The 16958-nt window shown below is 42.5% G+C and overlaps 1 protein-coding gene across 1 annotated transcript in view; it reads right to left on the reverse strand.

The window, feature by feature from the left end:
• Window positions 1-9106: 9106 nt before the first annotated feature.
• Window positions 9107-16958, reverse strand: part of runx1t1 (RUNX1 partner transcriptional co-repressor 1) — a 22730-nt gene continuing 14878 nt past the window's right edge. The window contains 3 exon segments of the mRNA XM_048229883.1: window positions 9107-13121; window positions 14638-14828; window positions 16894-16958. The exon segment at window positions 16894-16958 is cut by the window's right edge and continues 4 nt beyond it. Of these exon segments, the coding sequence (XP_048085840.1) occupies window positions 12843-13121; window positions 14638-14828; window positions 16894-16958 (535 nt within the window). The 3' untranslated portion in view covers window positions 9107-12842.

Below are 16958 nucleotides of genomic sequence, written 5' to 3' on the forward strand. Positions count from 1 at the left end.
TATCACATTTAACTCTAGCAATATAACATCAGACAAACTAGAGGATGTCAAATCAGGGCAAAACTGTTACCGTCTTCATTTAGATTATGTTCAGTTCAGTCCAGCCCGTTGCTCGTTGTTTTTGAGACACTGTCACAAATCTCAACTGTAGAGAGCTCCTACTAAGACCCCACCCACTCCCCCCACCCCTCCTCTGCCCCTTTGAGAGATGGATGACTCGTCTCTCTCCTGGGCCTGTGTCCAGGTGCACAACAGCTGGGGTAGACCGCAGTGGTGGTGTAGGAGGGGGGTGGAGAGGTGGGGGCTGCCGCGGCAGGAGCCATAAATTGCACAGGAACTCGGGGTACTTAACACCACACCGTCTCTGCACAGGTATTAATCATACCGCGGAGCTCAGGTGTGTCCTGTCACTCTGCTGGCCGTCAGCTGCACTTATTCACCTTCTCTCTCTCTCTCTCTTCTCTCTCTCTCTCTCTCTCTCTCTATGCCCCATCCTGTCGTCCTCCTCCCATGGAAGTGACGGCACGTAGTGAGCGGAGAGAAGGAGTGAGAGAGAGACCCGGGTGAAAGAGCGGACTGGCCCCGTCTGATTTATGAGGCCTCTCAGGTCGTTTATTTGGGGAGATGAGAGCCACATCACCAGGTTTTCTATGCTGAATTTCTCACATCCTCCATCTTCTGAGTGGACAGTGGAATTTTTCTAGGCCTGCTTTGAACACTCTAGAACATAGCAGCTCCTAGCAAAGTGCTGGGCTCAGCAGCCGGTTCTGTTGTAGCAAAAACACTGCACATTAACTGAACGGCTGTTATGCACCTTTCAGCTATTATTGGCCAAAGATTATTGTGCAAAAGCTTTAGATTAAACTGTGACTGTCCTTTTTTGGTCCAGGAGAGTGAGTAGTAAAATGCTTCAGCATGTTCTAAGTGTGTTCGGTGGGTGATGCATGAGATAAACATGCTCCTCATTTAGTGTGTCTTCCTCTAAGTGTGACTTTGGCTAGCGCAGGGCTGTACTTGGGCATATGATAGATGAGCTGTGTTTCCCTGCAACGAGTTAGTCTTTGCATTGGCTTTCAGTGCTGCAATCCCAGGTGGTTTCAGGATTTTTCATTTCTAATGTGTCAGGTTTCAACTGGCTCTGCGGTAGAGGTGCTTCTTGTTCAAACACAGTCATTTACAAAGAGATTATGTAAGGTACAGATAACCCCATTTTTGCTTTGAAGTCTGCACATTGATTTTACACAGATGTAAATAAATCAGATTAAGTCTCAGATGAAGATTGAACTGATGACACACTCACCGAGGTTTGATGGCAAAGCTTGCATGATGAAAGCAGTGGGGCTGGCTGACTGACAATAATTACTCTCAGTGCAGTTGGTCACATTTGTGATTTGAATATTTGACCTTATGTTTCACTCCATAAAGTAAAACAATCTGTATGCAGACTTGTTGGTTGAAGTTGCCTAATGTTCTTAGACTAGAGGGATACATGATTGCAGCTTCATCAAGCTTAGATCTAACTTTCAAAGAAAATCTCCCCATGGCAGAATAAACAATAGGCACATATTGAAATACTTAAATTCATCAGAATAAAATTAATGACATTGAGATGATGTTAATTGAATATTGAAGTCGATGTCACAAAAAGCAAATCTGGTGATGACATCTTGCTTAACATGGGCACCAAATGCCTTGTGGCCTCATAAACATGCAAAAAGTTAATATTTCGTGAGAAACTCTCTTTAGCAGATTTGCCCTGAGGCTTGGGTGCTTTCAAAGATTTTTCCTTGGCATCATCCACAAAACAAGAAGAAGAAACACTTTGTAATTGAGTCAGCAAGTCTTACGTCTGCCACATGTGTGTGTGTGTGTGTGTGTGTGTGTGGTGTGTGTGTGTGTGTGCATCCTGCACGCTGTGTTTATGTGGAGGCGAGGCCCTGGGATCTGTGAGCAGCATCAATCATGCCTTAAGTACGCAGTGGGGGCCACGCAGGCTTCTTCTCCTCCTCCAGCTCCCACCTGCCATCAATCTTGCCCATCTGGGGAACTCCCAGAGTTCGCTGCCGCTCTAGGTGTCCACATCTGCAGTTTCACACATTCAGGTTCCGTGTTCCTGCATAGCTGAGCTGGTCATATGCGGGGTTCTAGATGGGTTCCTCTGGGATTGCCGGTATGTTCTCTTTTAAGCTGAGGGGGGCAAGTGAAATCTCTTTGTTTACTGAGACCAGCGTCCATTTTTAATGCTCACTCAAATTTGGTGTCTTGGTAAAGGGTAACAAGGTCCAAACAACATCAACCCATGTCATCATGCAGTCTATGGGGCAGCCATGGCCTACTAGTAAGGGCTTTGGTCTTGTAACCGGAGGGTTGCTTGTTCGAACCCCGACCAGTAGGAATGGCTGAAGTGACCTTGAGCAAGGTACCTAACCCCTCACTGCTCCCCAAGCGCCGCTGTAGCAGGCAGCTCACTCGCGGTGTGTTCACTGTGTGCTGAGTGTGTTTCACTAATTCACGGATATGGATAAATGCAGAGACCAAAATTTCCCTCACGGGATCAAAAGAGTATTATACTTATACTGAGACCAGCGTCGATTTTTAATGCTCACTCAAATTTGGTGTCTTGCTAAAAGGTAACAAGGTCCAAACAACATCCACCCATGTCATCATGCAGTCTAGATGTTTGATGGAAGTATGCTTTTGCTTTGTGTGGGATATTTCATTAGTGAAATCTAGTCTGAAACTTGCATTTGCTTTGATTTGTATGTTAGAGATCAGTGGACATGAGTGCTGTATTTATAATAACTCGGCCATGATGCATGACTCATCTTGGGAACGGCTTTTTTATATCCCGGGAGGTTATTTTTGTTTGCATTCAAAAACCTAAAAAGTTCCTTCCTTCTCTCTGTCCCTCCTTTCTTTCTAAATCAATTATCTTCCCCCGTGCCTGCTTTGCCATTCAACGCACTGTTATCATTGGTGGTTAATGATCGATTACAGAATTCTTAGTTTCACTTATTTACACCTGTGTGAATGCAGTACACTCTGTTGCCACACACAGCTGTATGGTGGAATACTTGTTTGTCTTTGCATGGCAAAGACCCAAACCTGTGGAAGCATGTTTGAGAGAATATCTCACTAATATAATCCTAGGCTCCAGTTTCACTGGAACCCCCTTGGTGATAAAGACATGGTCTCTCTCTCTCTTACTCTTACTCTGCAGTAGCCCCTGTTCCACAGAGACCATTAGCTGACATTTAAGTGACGCTTTTGTCCTTGCCAAGCTGTTAGACTCTCTCTCTCTCTCTATCTGTCTGTTTCTTTTCTCTTTCTCTCCTCCATCTCTCTCTTTCTTTCTCTACTTGTCCACATCCATTTGGAGTAGCTCCATCCGGGATGATGGAGGACCAGTCGCATGCATCATTCAGCCTGTGCAAAGATGTACTGCCTCAGTTCCTTAATAATGACATTTGGACTGAATGCTATTAACAGATTACCTCAGCCCAGGGCACTGCAGTGTGTGCAGAGGGAAGATAACCTTGTGTTCTGTAATTTAATGTGAAGTGTGTTTCCTCAATAGCACTAGGCTTTTCTCACCACCTTAACTGGGCTGCAGTGGGGTTGCATCGTCTTCCCCCCCGGTGAAATTCAGAGAAGGGGTTAAATGGTGGAAGAAAGAACCGGATTACAAGATAGAGAGTTTCTGACGATCCCCCCCAATGAAGTGTTACAAATCACTCAACGCCTCATCCGCGGACATGGAAATGTAAACAGGCTTAGATTCAATCAGATTTAATTCCTCAAATTTAGCTCCAGTGCACATCAAAGAGCCTCTTGCTATGTGGCCCTCGGGGAGAATGTTTTTTTCTTCGTCATTCTCCGCGCTTTCTCCAAAGCCCAGTGGTAACATTTTGCTCTCCCGCCATCGGGCCCCACGAAAGCGCTGAGAAATTCTGTGACATAGTTTGATTTAGAAATGGAAGGCGGTGGGGAACGAACGAACCGACGGAAGAAAAAAAAAAAATGTAAACCATTTACAGGCAAACTCTTTACGGAGTTAAATCCCGACGCTCAATCCCTGGAAGCTGAATTTATATCCTGCATTAGCTATCATTGCGTTCGGAGCATTGCTCCAGCGCTCTGCTAGCGTTCTGGGGGCAGACGGCAGCCCTATCACTCACCAGCACCCGCGCACAGAGGCATTATGGGATTTATCTCATCTCCTGCAGCCTGCGCCAGGCCTCAGCGGAGTCCTCCGGGCTACTTTACTAATAACCTATTTCTTATCAGGCTCTCTGCACCTCGGTCTGTGATCAAAGACCCAATTAATGGACTGGGGAAAGGTGAAGCATTCAAATAATGGCGACAGCTGTTTTTCTCTGTGCAAGGAGATCCATTCGTATTGTTATCGGGCAAGTGCAGTCCTCCAGTCGCCTGCTTAATTCAGGCCCTGTCTATTCTGGCTAGTTGATAAAAACGAGGGAGGGGGGGGGGGTTGCACAACAATAACAAAACAGAAACAACAGAAAGGAAGGCCGAATGAATTTTGGCGGAGACTGGCAGAAATATCACAGCATTCCAACTCATCCAGGCTTTATCTACTCAAAAGTGGCAATACATAAAGATAAGGGGAACTGCTCCACAAAGGCCTGTATTTAAAGGACAAAAAAAGGATTTGACAATAAACTAAGTGGAATTTTGCCATTCAGGTTGAGGAGGTCTTGCTTGTCTCTAAGGTGTTTTTCTCAATAGATTCAACAGCTTTAGAAATGAGGAAATTTGTCATTTAAATTGGCCATTTAAGGTATTTAACATAGCCATCATGTCTAATCTAATTGTCAGACAATTTGTGTCCAGTCCAAGGCCTTGTCACCGAAGGTTAGGACATATGAATTAGGCCACCAATTTGGCAAATTAACAGTTTATATATCAATGGCAGTAACCTAGCATAAGGGGGTACACAAAATTAAGTGATACTTTAAGTACAGACATTTACAGTAATAGGTTATTTTTCTTAAATGCTTTAGTCACTTGCTACAATCCAGACGCAGACAACCTTTCAAAAGACACAGTTTGAATGAGCTATGATTAGCGTGGAACAAGGATATATCTTACTGCTGGAATGGCCAGTGAAAGCGCCAGTGTAGACCATCTATTTATATTCTCATAAATTAATGATTCCCTCGAACAAGAATCTTTTGAATAACACATTGAGTGTTTTGGATCAAGCTGGACAAGTAAAGTGTCTGAGGCATAACCTTGATTATTTTTGGTGTAAAAGTGCTTAAAACATTTATACAGTGTGCAATCAATTTTGGGCCTGTTTCGTTGAGAATGTTTTCTCTCAGAGCCAAATCCCATATGTCTCAGAGTGCCAGATGGACTTAGCCTCTTGTGCCTGCTTTCAAGGATAGAAATGCCTAAGTCTTCCACTACAACAATGCATGACATGTATCAAACAGATTCAGAAGGCTTTGAGTGCCTATGTGAGTAAATGACACTGCACTTTTCTCCCACATGGGAGGAATACACAAGAGTAGGATAAACACATGATGACATCATGACTCATGAACCCTATCCCTATCCATAACTAACCCTAATCCTAACCCTATCCCTAACCCTAACTCTAACCCTAACCCTAACCCTAACTTGTTGACAAATGCCGAATGACACTTAATGACAGAAGCGTTATGTCATAAACGTTTATGACACGTTCATGACACGTTCATGACAGTGTTATGTCACTCTTCGATACTGTCAAGTAAAGTGTAACTATACAATACATTATAAATTTAATATAAATATACATTTTCTTACATTTGTTCTTAAGAAGGTTCTACAAAGACTCTTTCTCTCAGATTCATGAACAAGTCATTACTCAAATATTTGTAAAAGTGCTCTTGAGTGTGTGTAACTGAGTGTGTTGTAACTGTTTTGATCTTTTTGCTCACACATTCCTTTTCATCACCCTTTCACTGTAATTTACAATATGAACTTTTAAAGAGATAGCATACACAGATAAACAAATTCTAGAATAATCTATTTCCCTCCTCGTGTTTTCTTGTATCCATAATATATAATAAATGTGTCCTCTCGACTGTGAAATTTCCATGGTCTCGTCATTGCAAAATCATATGGTACATATTGTGAGCGGTGTCTATCTGTGTAACCAGACCCTTCTCAGTCCCAGATCTTGTGTGCGCTGAGCCAGCATTAGTGTTGGGCTGCTGCCTCCCTCATGGCTGTTGCATGAATGCCGACATTAGCTGCTGTGGCAGAGGCAGCATCCACACACACACCTGCTCATCCCTGATACCACATGGAGGATGGGGGATGGAGGCACAGGCAGAATTGAAGTAGGCCTACAAAAGAAGACGATATTCTGTTTCTACATATCCTGTGATACACATTCCTCTCATCCTCCATTCTGTTACCCCTTTTCAACTTCTAAAGCATTTAAAGTGCTATTATGCCGGTTTTACCATTTTTTGTGGGTTGTGTAGGTAACTATGTTTTTTTTTTACAAAAATGTGCAAAATTATTTTGATGGCATATGGTCATATGAACGAGAGACAAACACACCTGTCATTCCCACCCCCATCACCAATGCAGGCTACTGACTGTAGTTTTGCGCTCCAGATTGAATATTCCTTTTACAACACTACATTTCCAAATAGACTGTCAAAATACATTACAATACATTTTTCTTAAACCCTTTGCTCATAAACTATTATAAGCTCTTACAACTTATCAACTTACTGGTAATTGCAGTGATGCCAATCTTTCCTTATGCCATTTGCTGTTTTTTCACCAATGATCCTTATGAAGGCATTCATATAAATGCAAGTTTCATTTTACAACAGCTCTTTATGTCTGTTTGGTATTCAATGCCATGTCTGTGTATGAATAGTTACATAGTTGCATGCTGAGAAGAGTTGATTCTTTCTTTAGGAAGGTCTGGTAAGGCTGCTGGGCATTTAAACATTTGCTGTTCAGAATTTAAATAGTTTCTTTTACCTGGTAAATGATGCCAATCTTTCCTTATGCCATTTGCTGTTTTTTCACCAATGATCCTTATGAAGGCATTCATGTATGTGACTCCATGCAAGCGTTTTAAATAATAGTCATGTTGGCCTTATACTACAACATCATAATACTTTATGTCTGTTTGTGTATTCATGCTTTATGCCATGTCTGTGTATGAATAGTTACATAGTTGCATGCTGAGAAGAGTTGATTAGTTGTTTAAGTTGAAGTAATGCTTTAGGAAGGTCTGTGGTAGAGGCTGCTGGGCATTTATGCTCTGTGATCAACTCTGCTTTTCAGTACACAAAAGAGCATATATCAACTCCGCTCCACAGGCTAATTCGTTCTGCTTCTTTGTACTTTAAGGATGTCGTAACACAACTGATGTCATCCTTTGTCTACTTGTGCATTTACAGCCAAATTAACACTTCCAGCTAAATTGATTGCTTGTTTAAGATTATTGCAGTTTTTTGTTTGGTCTTTGAAAGAGTATGTGGAATTTTTCATTTACAGCATGTCATCTGATATTTTATTACGAAAGGCCATGATTTATTATCCACATGTAGTGCCTACTTTTACAACAATCTTATAGAAAAACTGTATTTTGTTCCAGCACTGGTGTTGATTGAATTTGCAAATCATTTACATATATAGCAAATATTTTTAGAATTTGACTCTGTCTGTTCCTATCTTTTGAACTTTCCTTTGTTTGTTCTGCAATTTAGTTGCTATTTTTTAATTTCACACCAAATTTTTTTTTTTTTAACTAAGTCTTAAAAAAGCCCTATGCAACAATTTTAGCAAAAATGACCTTAATTATGCAGGTTGAGAGTCGTTCTGGTGGTTCTACAACACTTTTTTGGTCGTTTGGTGGGTGCTTCGTCTCCCCTTAGTGCTTCTCCGCGGAAAAAACGAATATGCAACTTTCTGGTCCCGGACCGAAGAAATTCGGATGTGACTCGGTGGAAGGCCTCGAAAATGTAGTCAGATTGTAGTTTCTAAGAAGACTGCTAAACGGACTCCGACTTGGCTTTGTTGCTGTTGAAATTGCAAGTAGCCTACCCTTGGGTGAACTTCGTTTTTGTAATGTGGTTTGATAGTCTCTTGAACAATGTGTTTGCTCAACCGTTTTATTGTGAGCCCTGTATGTGTTTAGCTAGGTTTCTTGATGGCTAGCTCGCTAGCTAGTGGGGGTTTAGAGTAGCAGTCACTTGCTACCGAAGCTGCAGGGGGAGCTATGTCGTGAAAAATGAGAGCCCAAATCAGGCGAAAACCCAGAAACAGCGAAGGAATAACCAGATTTGCATAGGGCTTCTTTAAGGCAGCAGCATAGAAAGCAAACAGAGCATTCAAATATCTGATGCAGGTATTAACATATTTATTACACGGTAAAGAGTACAACGATACCAGAATCATACTGCAAAGATTCACAGACTGACAGACCATAGAATACAGGCCAAGAAAAAAGAGAAAAAAAAAACAAAACAAAACAAAACAAGAAAACAAAAAGAAGTAACAAACAAAGAACCACAGCTCTGACATAGTAGACTTGAAGAAAAGCTGAATTGTATACTGACAAAGCAATGAAGGACCACCTCTCAGTGTCAGTCTACCATAAATCTGTGGTTCATGTTTCAATGAAGTATTGCACAATGACTTTTAATTTATTTGAGTTTTATCTTCACAATAAAATTTCTCAGAAACCCATTCCCTTCCCTTCCCGTCCCATCCACCCCTAGCTCTCAGCGCTCTGCTGAGCAGATCCCCACCCATGGACCCATTTCCATTTGTCACTTTGAGAAGGTCCCTTCCATCATCCCAGTGCTTCCCTCGTTTTTCAAGCTGGAGAGTGCACACACTTCTCCCCCGTAGGTAAAAAAAAGAGGCATGCGGAAATTCACCAGCCATTTTTTTTGTTTGTTTTTTTTTTTGTATTTTTTTAAGAAACATTTTTTTGTCTTTATGTATATACCCCCCAACGTGAACCTAAATAACATTGACAGACGGCCTAGCATGTTTACAACAGGGAGGGAGTAGGTAAAGGGGGGAGGGGGCAGCAGAGAAAGAAGAAATGAAAGGGAGAAAATCACATTTCTGATCTTAGAGCACGGCTGTAACTGAATATCAAACAGAGGTCACACATTCTCTACAATCACTATGTTTTTGTCCTTAATTCATTACCTCACAAATCAAAACCTTGATGCCATCTGTGTGCATGAGTATATGTGTACGTTGTATATATGTGTGTCTGTGTGTGCATATGTTTTTGTGTTTGTGTGTGAATGTGTAAGAGAGAGAGAGAGAGAGATAGAGAGTGAAAAAGACAAAACACAATGTAAGAAAAGTTTTTTTTCTCTTTTTGATATCATTTCTATTCATTAGGTTTCATGAGGTCTGCATTGTTACCAAGTAGTGATATGGTTTTGCAGCTGTATGAGCCTGAAACTTTGGGATTTTTTCCTGTTCTTTTTTTCCCACCCATTTTGGTTTGACTAGACCAGTGTCTGCTCTGCCACTGGCGCTCTTATCCTGCAGTCAGAGGTAGAGTACAACGTTTTTTGCCACCGAGGACTTTGTAGCAAAACAGACAATAGTGAAGAAGAGGAGAAAAGAGCTTCTTTTATTTTTTTTTATCGAGGTTTATCTATACAGTTTGTCTTCTTTTGTGGTGTGCCCAGGTTGACCTGGTTAGATTTGAGTGTATCACACTACATTGTCTATATTTTTGAAATACAACGCTAGTGTTCAAACAGCTTTGCTGCCAGGCAGCTTCTGAGGAGACGTGTAAGGGTGTCAGACACCTATTTGGATTCTTCAACCCCACAGAGTCGAGAAAAAGAGAGAGAGAAGGACAAAAAGAGAGGAGGGAGGAAACTTCCACCGTTACGTTAAACCTGTATCGCCATCCTACCTCAGAGGTCAAGTGAGCATCTGTAGCACCATTAGTTGTTGTTTATGTTGTTCTTTCCTACTTTTTTTTCTGTGTGTGTGTGTGTGTGTGTGAGTGAATGTGGGGATGGGTGTGTATCTTCTGTGTGCATCTAAGTAAGTGCTCATTGGGTTCCCTCTTCCTACTCCAACCAATCAAAAGGAGGTTGTTCTGTTTTCTTTATTCGATACTTATCATAAGAAAATGAGTTACAGATCCTATCCATTTCTCCATGGCTTGGCGTCGAATGGTGAAACTGATGCCACCGCCACCATTTGTGGACTAAAAGTAACCCTGTTCACTATGTGAGCCACTGCGCTGAAATGATGTCAAACATGTGAAGTCTAACCTCGTCATAATTACACACCTTTTTCAAGGGCCACTTGACCAATGGGAGGGTGGTGATGTCACACAAGTGCCATAGGGGAAAAAAAACTGTATTAAACGGAACTTAAAGTGAGGAAAGAATGCTATATAAGCTTGAGGGGGGACCTCGTTACCAGTGACTTGACACCATGACACACCACACAGCTTTACAAACTTTTAGTTATTATTGCTCTTACAAAAAAGCCACTATGCACTTTAAAGAAATGCAGTGCATACTTTTAGTAGGTGTGTCATAGTCAGCGGCATATCCTCCGTACAAACTGGGGACAGTGGGTTAAATTTAGAGTTAAAATAAATGAGGAAAAGGCTGGTTCCCCCTTGATGTCTGGCTGGCTCAAAATAAAAAGAAATGAAAAAAGAGAGATTAAAATTATGAGTTACCGTACATTTGAACAAATCTTTTTTTTTTAGATCTTGGATAGTCAGGTTTTGGTCCTTTATGTCCGTCTTTGGCTGTCATCCATGTTTAAATTATTTAATTTTTGTCGTAATACTGTGTGAGACCTGGTGCTCTGTTGTGTTAAAGCTGTCTGTCTATGCCTCTGCATTTGGAAATTTAGTTCATTGTTTTTTTCTTCTTTTTACTGCCTTTTTTATTTTTTTTTTAACTTTTTCTCTTTTTCTATAAAAACAACATATATCTCAGCGTTCAGTAATGTGCATGCACTGCCTGTATTTACTCAAAGCAAAGTTATAACGTTACTAATAAAAGCAGATCATGATACAATTTCTCCTTTTTACAGAAAGAAAAATCACAGATAGGCTATGCAAAGCACTACAGAGTAAAATCTGTGAGGAATGGCTCTCTACTGACAAAAATGGCCAAGAAGCATGCTGAGAGAAAGTTTGTGACAGTGCAAATACAGTTATGTACGTCCCTTGTACAAATCATCAAATGTTAGCATTCCACATAACATGCTAATTCTCAGACAAGAGATCTGAATTTCGCGTGAAATAGCAGCTCTGAGAGATAGCTTGTGTTTCCTGTTCCAGGGCAACGGAAAGAAGTGTCTCTCTCTCCTTGAGGAGCCACTTGGGAACTATCACGAACACAGACAAATGTAAAAGCAGCTCAAGAAAGAGAGGGATGGGTTTTTTTTTCTCCACATTTTTGCACCAGCAAGAGGGATGAGTCTGTGACCATGATTAAAACTATAATGCATCGTCACAATTGTCCAACACATACACAATAAATAACCATTAAAGACTGCACAGGACACTAGTGTTTTAACACAAACGGAGCTACAAAACGAGAGAATAGGAGAAGAAAACGAAGACAAAAGAAAAGCCTGAAGACTGACGTTATGAGCAGAGCGTGATTGGGTCCGGAGAACGTCCAGAACGTTCCAGAAAGATGTGGAGAAGCCTCGTGGGGAACGGTAGGTAAATTTCCAGCCCTTGGTACCCAGACGCTGTCATAGTGAGGGTGCGACAGTCTTTGTGCTGGGCGGGGCTGATGACTTCACTTCCTTATAGTTGAGGGAATGCACTTCCTGTGCTGAGTGAGTGCAGTAGGGAAAGTAGTGCTTCAGAGTGTCCTGCAGCCACCTGTCTGACGTCCCGATCTCATGTCCAAGTCCTGGACTCTCTCTGTGCTCTTACCTATCACTGTGAAACAGCTTCTTATTTCTCAGTCCACTGACCTGAATATTATTCAATGTCTTGAAGAAGTGTGAGGGGGAGGGAGGCAGGGAGGATGGTGAAAAAGGACAAACATCTGTGCTCCTTCACAATCTGGTGCACATCTGTGCATGTGGTTGTGGAACTGCAGAGTTCAGTCCAGAGCACACTCGTGCCATCCATCTTGCGCTGCGTTTTTGTCCTGCTCCCGTACCCCCATGGCATTCTGTTGTTGTTTTACTCTTATTACTCCTGTTCCTGGCTGTCCAATCACAGATAATATTTGTCTTTGCTTTGCAACAGCTATGAATTATCCCTTGGTTTTTGTTTTGTTTGGTAAAGTGTCTTTCAATGAGGTCAACTAGTTTTTTTGCAATCCCAGCTACTGGACGTAAGAATGCTCAAAAGAGGAGGGGGGGAAAAGAGGGAGAGATCACTTATTCTCATCTGGAGGTCTCTACTGTCTTCGGAGTTCATCTTTTCTCTGTCTTATTTACAAGAACATAAAAAAGCAAAAACACAGACGAGACAACGACAACGACGAATGAACGAGTGATAGTAGCTATAGCAACAATAGCAAAACGGAACAAAATGTTTTTTTTTTAAACATCAAAGAATATCTTTGTGTTCCATGACAAGTCAATATGACCTGATATGGACCTCATCCTCCTTCTGCGAGCAGTCAACTTCTCCCAGACGTTCTCCCTTCTCTCATAGTTAGCGTGCTAGCCTAGAATCTAGCGTGCTAGCCTAGCATCTTCAGCGAACCAAGTGAGGCATATGTGAGGCAGGAATTGAGTCACGTTGGGCAGGGATTGGATGTAAGGGGATGGGATTGAAAACAGTGGTGGGTTGGGGGGGGGTTGGGGGTCAAGAGAGCTCTCTAACGGGGAGTGGCCTCTATTGTGGAGGGGGTTCCGGGGGTAGCGGAACGGGGTGTGGCGGCTGAGGGCGTGTCGGAGGGGCTGACCGCTCCGCTGCTGGGGGTGGCCGAGGAGCTGATAGTGGCCGGCGTCTCCCCTTGCTGCTGGGCCTGGAGGGTCTGGCCGCAGACGTGGTGGTGCTTCTCCCAGTCCTTGTGCTGGCAGAAGGAGCCGCAGTAGCGCGCCGTGTTGCAGCCGCTGCATGTCTCGCTGGCCTTGCGCCCGCAGTTCCAGCAGCTCTGTGTTGGCGGAAAAGAAGAGTTCCATCATCAGAAGGGATTTCAAATGTCACATCGTATTCTTATGAGGTCTTTTAAGCAGCCTAAATTACAGTGGCTTGTTATTCTAGAGAGGATGTGCCTTCAGTGCTTTCCATAAAACACGTAATCCCAGGCACTCTGCTATGGGAATACTGACAAAAAGTGTTATATGTTTTATTCTTTTCTTATTATTGCTTTCTCATCTGGATACCAATAGCATATTTTAGATTTATGTTTTTTTATTTTATTCTACCAATGCAGCATATTTCAACACTGTACCTTGGCTGCAATAAGCATTCATCAAAATAACTGTAGGGAGGAGAAATTGCTCCACAATGGCATCATTGTAGCTCTCCTTGTAACAGTGCAATTTCAGTTCGCGTTTGTAATTAGTTAACTGCAAAATGTCTGTCCTCTGGGTTACACCCAAGGGTCTGTGTGTGTGTGTGTGTGTGTGTGTGTGTGTGTAACCCTCCCCCAACCCCCCAAAAAAGTAATTACGACAGCACCCAGAAAGTAGACCAGAGACGGAAAGCCTGTTATAAACAGCTACTGACGGAATCCTCAAGGGAGAACATGCACATAAACACAAGAGGGAGCAATTAAAGGCAGATGTGTGTGTGTGTGTGTGTGTGTGTGTGTGTGTGTGTGTGTGTGTGTGTGTGTGAGAGAGAGAGAGAAAGAGAGAGAGGGGGACAGAATATCTGTGTTTATGTATGTGCACACCCCTATGTCTGCAAGCATGTGTGTGTGTGCATGTTTTTTGGGTGCGTGCGTGTGCATGTATACATAGGCCTATATGAGAATGTATATTTGGACAAATGTGTGTGTGTGTGTGTTTGTGTGTGCTCTCTGTGTCTGTTTCCCCCAATAACTGCTGAGATGGCCTGGGTCTCCCACTGTGATCACGGCACTCTGCTCTCCTGCCTCTACGGCACCACCCTTAAATTGGCACCGCCTTGACAAACGTCTACTCTATAGGGGGAAAACAGAGGAGGAGGGGGGGGGGTAGCCATGCAGACAGACAGAGAGAGGGGGGGGGGCTACTAGGGAGCAAAGCCTGAGGTGATATGACTCAGTTGCTGCCCTCTCCTACCCGACCTCACCAACCTCGAGCCACCATTACACATGACTCTGGCTTTTCATTTACTTGAAGAAGGACAAAGGACAACAACAACAACAACAACAACAAAAAGAACAAAAAGAACAAGAGAAATAGAGACTATAACCACTGGGGGAAGAGAGGAGGGAGAGTGAGGACTGGATAGAGCAAGGCAAAGAAGAAAAAGAAGAAAAACAAAAGAGGCCCGCCGTGGCGCGACTGGCTAGGGCACCTGCACCGTACGCCGGCGACCCGTGTTCGATTCCCGCCCCGTGGTCCTCTCGGATCCCACCCCAACACTCGCTTCCTGTCGATCTCCACTGTCCTTTCACATTAAAGGCATAATAAGCCCAAAAAAAGAGAGATGATGGACGGTGGTGTTGTTTTGCTGACCTCACTGGAGTCCTCCTGCTGGTTGATGACGGACAGTGCGTCTTCGGCCGCCTGCCGCTTGGCCTCGGCGACGGTGCGCTCCATCTTGGCCCGCTCGCTGCTGATCATGTCGTGCGCCTTTCTCTCGGCCTCGGCCACGGCCTTCTGCAGCTCGGACATGGCCTGCCTCTTCACCTCATTCACAGCCTCTTCTGAAAGACACCACACAAGACCTCAAGGACCAGCCGTGTGGACATATACAGTACTCTCTCTCTCTGACACACACACACACACTAACACTTCATCCCACTCATAGCCTCTACTGAAAGACACCACACAAGACCTCAAGGACCATCTGTGTGGACATATACAGTGTACAGTATTCGATTCGCTCTCTCTCTCTCTCTCACACACACACACACACACACACACACACACACACTAACACTTCATCTCATTCACAGCCTCTTCTAAATAATAGTCTTTTTTTTTAAGATGGTGGCTAAAATAAAATTTAGCCTACCAAATGATTCACAAATTCCAAATATCATAATGTGCTGTTATTCAGCAGAAAAAAATATTCTCAAATGGGTACCAAATTAATGGTAATTATTTACTTTGTAAATTCCTCTCTAATTAACCTTTTTTTTTCAAAAACTGCAGTGCATTTAATTTGAGTATTTGGTTTGATCTGCTCCAAAGCAGATGCAGTGGGTTTGGAGGTTAATGAGAATTAGAGGCATCCATTTGCATTTGAAATATAAATTGGCTTCTCTCCCCGCATTGATGAAGTCAGGTAAAAACAACCAAAAAAAAATCAAAGGATTTTTCTTTATTGCTTTCTAAACATTCCAGTTTGATACCACCATGGGACACACTGTACAATACAAGCCCACTTTTGCATAATTTCTATCATTAGCCTATTGTGAGTAAATACTTTTTATATCATTAATACTCCTCCACGAAATACTTTTGACTCTGATATACGTTTGAATGATGAGGCGTGGCGGTGCCTTTTTGTTTTCCTCCTCCAAGGTTGCGGCTTGACTAATTGTTCATGCAAATCAGGCAATTTATATTTAAATTATGCATCTCTGTTGTGATCCCAAAGGCGAATGCAGATCAGGCTTGCAGAACTGGTAGGACATTGTTTAAGAGACTTGAATATTTATCACAAAATATAAACAGGAGGTCTGCTGAGCAACATAAAGATGGGAAAAGAAAAGACATCTAGATTGTCCAGAGGGGCAGCACAGTTGGTTCTTTTGTTTGTGGTGTCCATGGTATTCCATAAGGATGCTACCTCATTAAAAACCTTCAACCTTGAAAACTAACATCTTTATTCTTGTTCTTTATCTACGTGAAGCCCCGGAATATGGAATAGAATAGAATAGAATAAAATATACTTTATTGTCATGCCTGCATGAAAATTGTCTTTGGTCTCACTGATAGGAATAGTATAAAACACATATAGTGTTGGAAGATGGAAAAGGAATTCTACATTAGTGACAGTGATATCTTATATCCATATAGTAATATCTTGCAAAATGGTTGCATGGAGAGACTGAGTATTGAAGAGTGGCAGTTGTACACAGTTGTATAGGCAGTTGTATTTGGTATTTGCTCACAACGATGGCAATAAAAGCTCAATATGCAGCCACCCAACACCCAACCCACTCCCACCTTAGCGTTAATGCTATACAAATGTGATTTGCTAAATGATGTGTTTTTCTCCATCAGAAAGCCATCTTGCATCTTTAAGCCAGTGGTCTGGTCTATTCTTTGAAGCTTTTTGTCTTTGAACCCCTCATCCTGAATCTTTCCTATCAACCAATCAGTAGATAAAAGCACAAATGGAAACAATCTACCCTGCAATCTATAATCGTTCAAAAATGAAATCAGTGTCCCGAAAAAAAAAAAGATTTTACTGAAAGTATTTAAAGAGTCATCTTTCAGTAATCAGTGCAGTTGCTGGAGTTGATGGAGTGTTGGATGTGTTAGGTCTCTGTTATGATGAAAAATACATACAGTATATCCAGTCTTTCCTGGCAGAGCTGAGACCACACCTGTGCTACCCAAAGCCCAGAATGTCTGGGGACCGGAGAGTGGAGTGAACCGAGCCAGAGCAGTAGAATAGTCGAATGATCTAACTTCACGTGTAGACATTTCATGTGCAAAATTACTCATAGTGGGACTCTACCCAGACATGAATACTCTCTCTCTCTCTCTCTCTCTCTCTTTCTCTCTGTGCATGTGTTTCCAAAAAAATGCACTCACCGGCTTTCTTCCAGATTTCCTCTGGTACATAGCCTGACACTGGCCTGTGAAGCAGGTCCCGGTGA

The sequence above is a fragment of the Alosa alosa genome, chromosome 20, assembly GCF_017589495.1.
Source record: "Alosa alosa isolate M-15738 ecotype Scorff River chromosome 20, AALO_Geno_1.1, whole genome shotgun sequence".
In the NCBI taxonomy this organism is placed as follows: Eukaryota; Metazoa; Chordata; class Actinopteri; order Clupeiformes; family Clupeidae; genus Alosa; species Alosa alosa.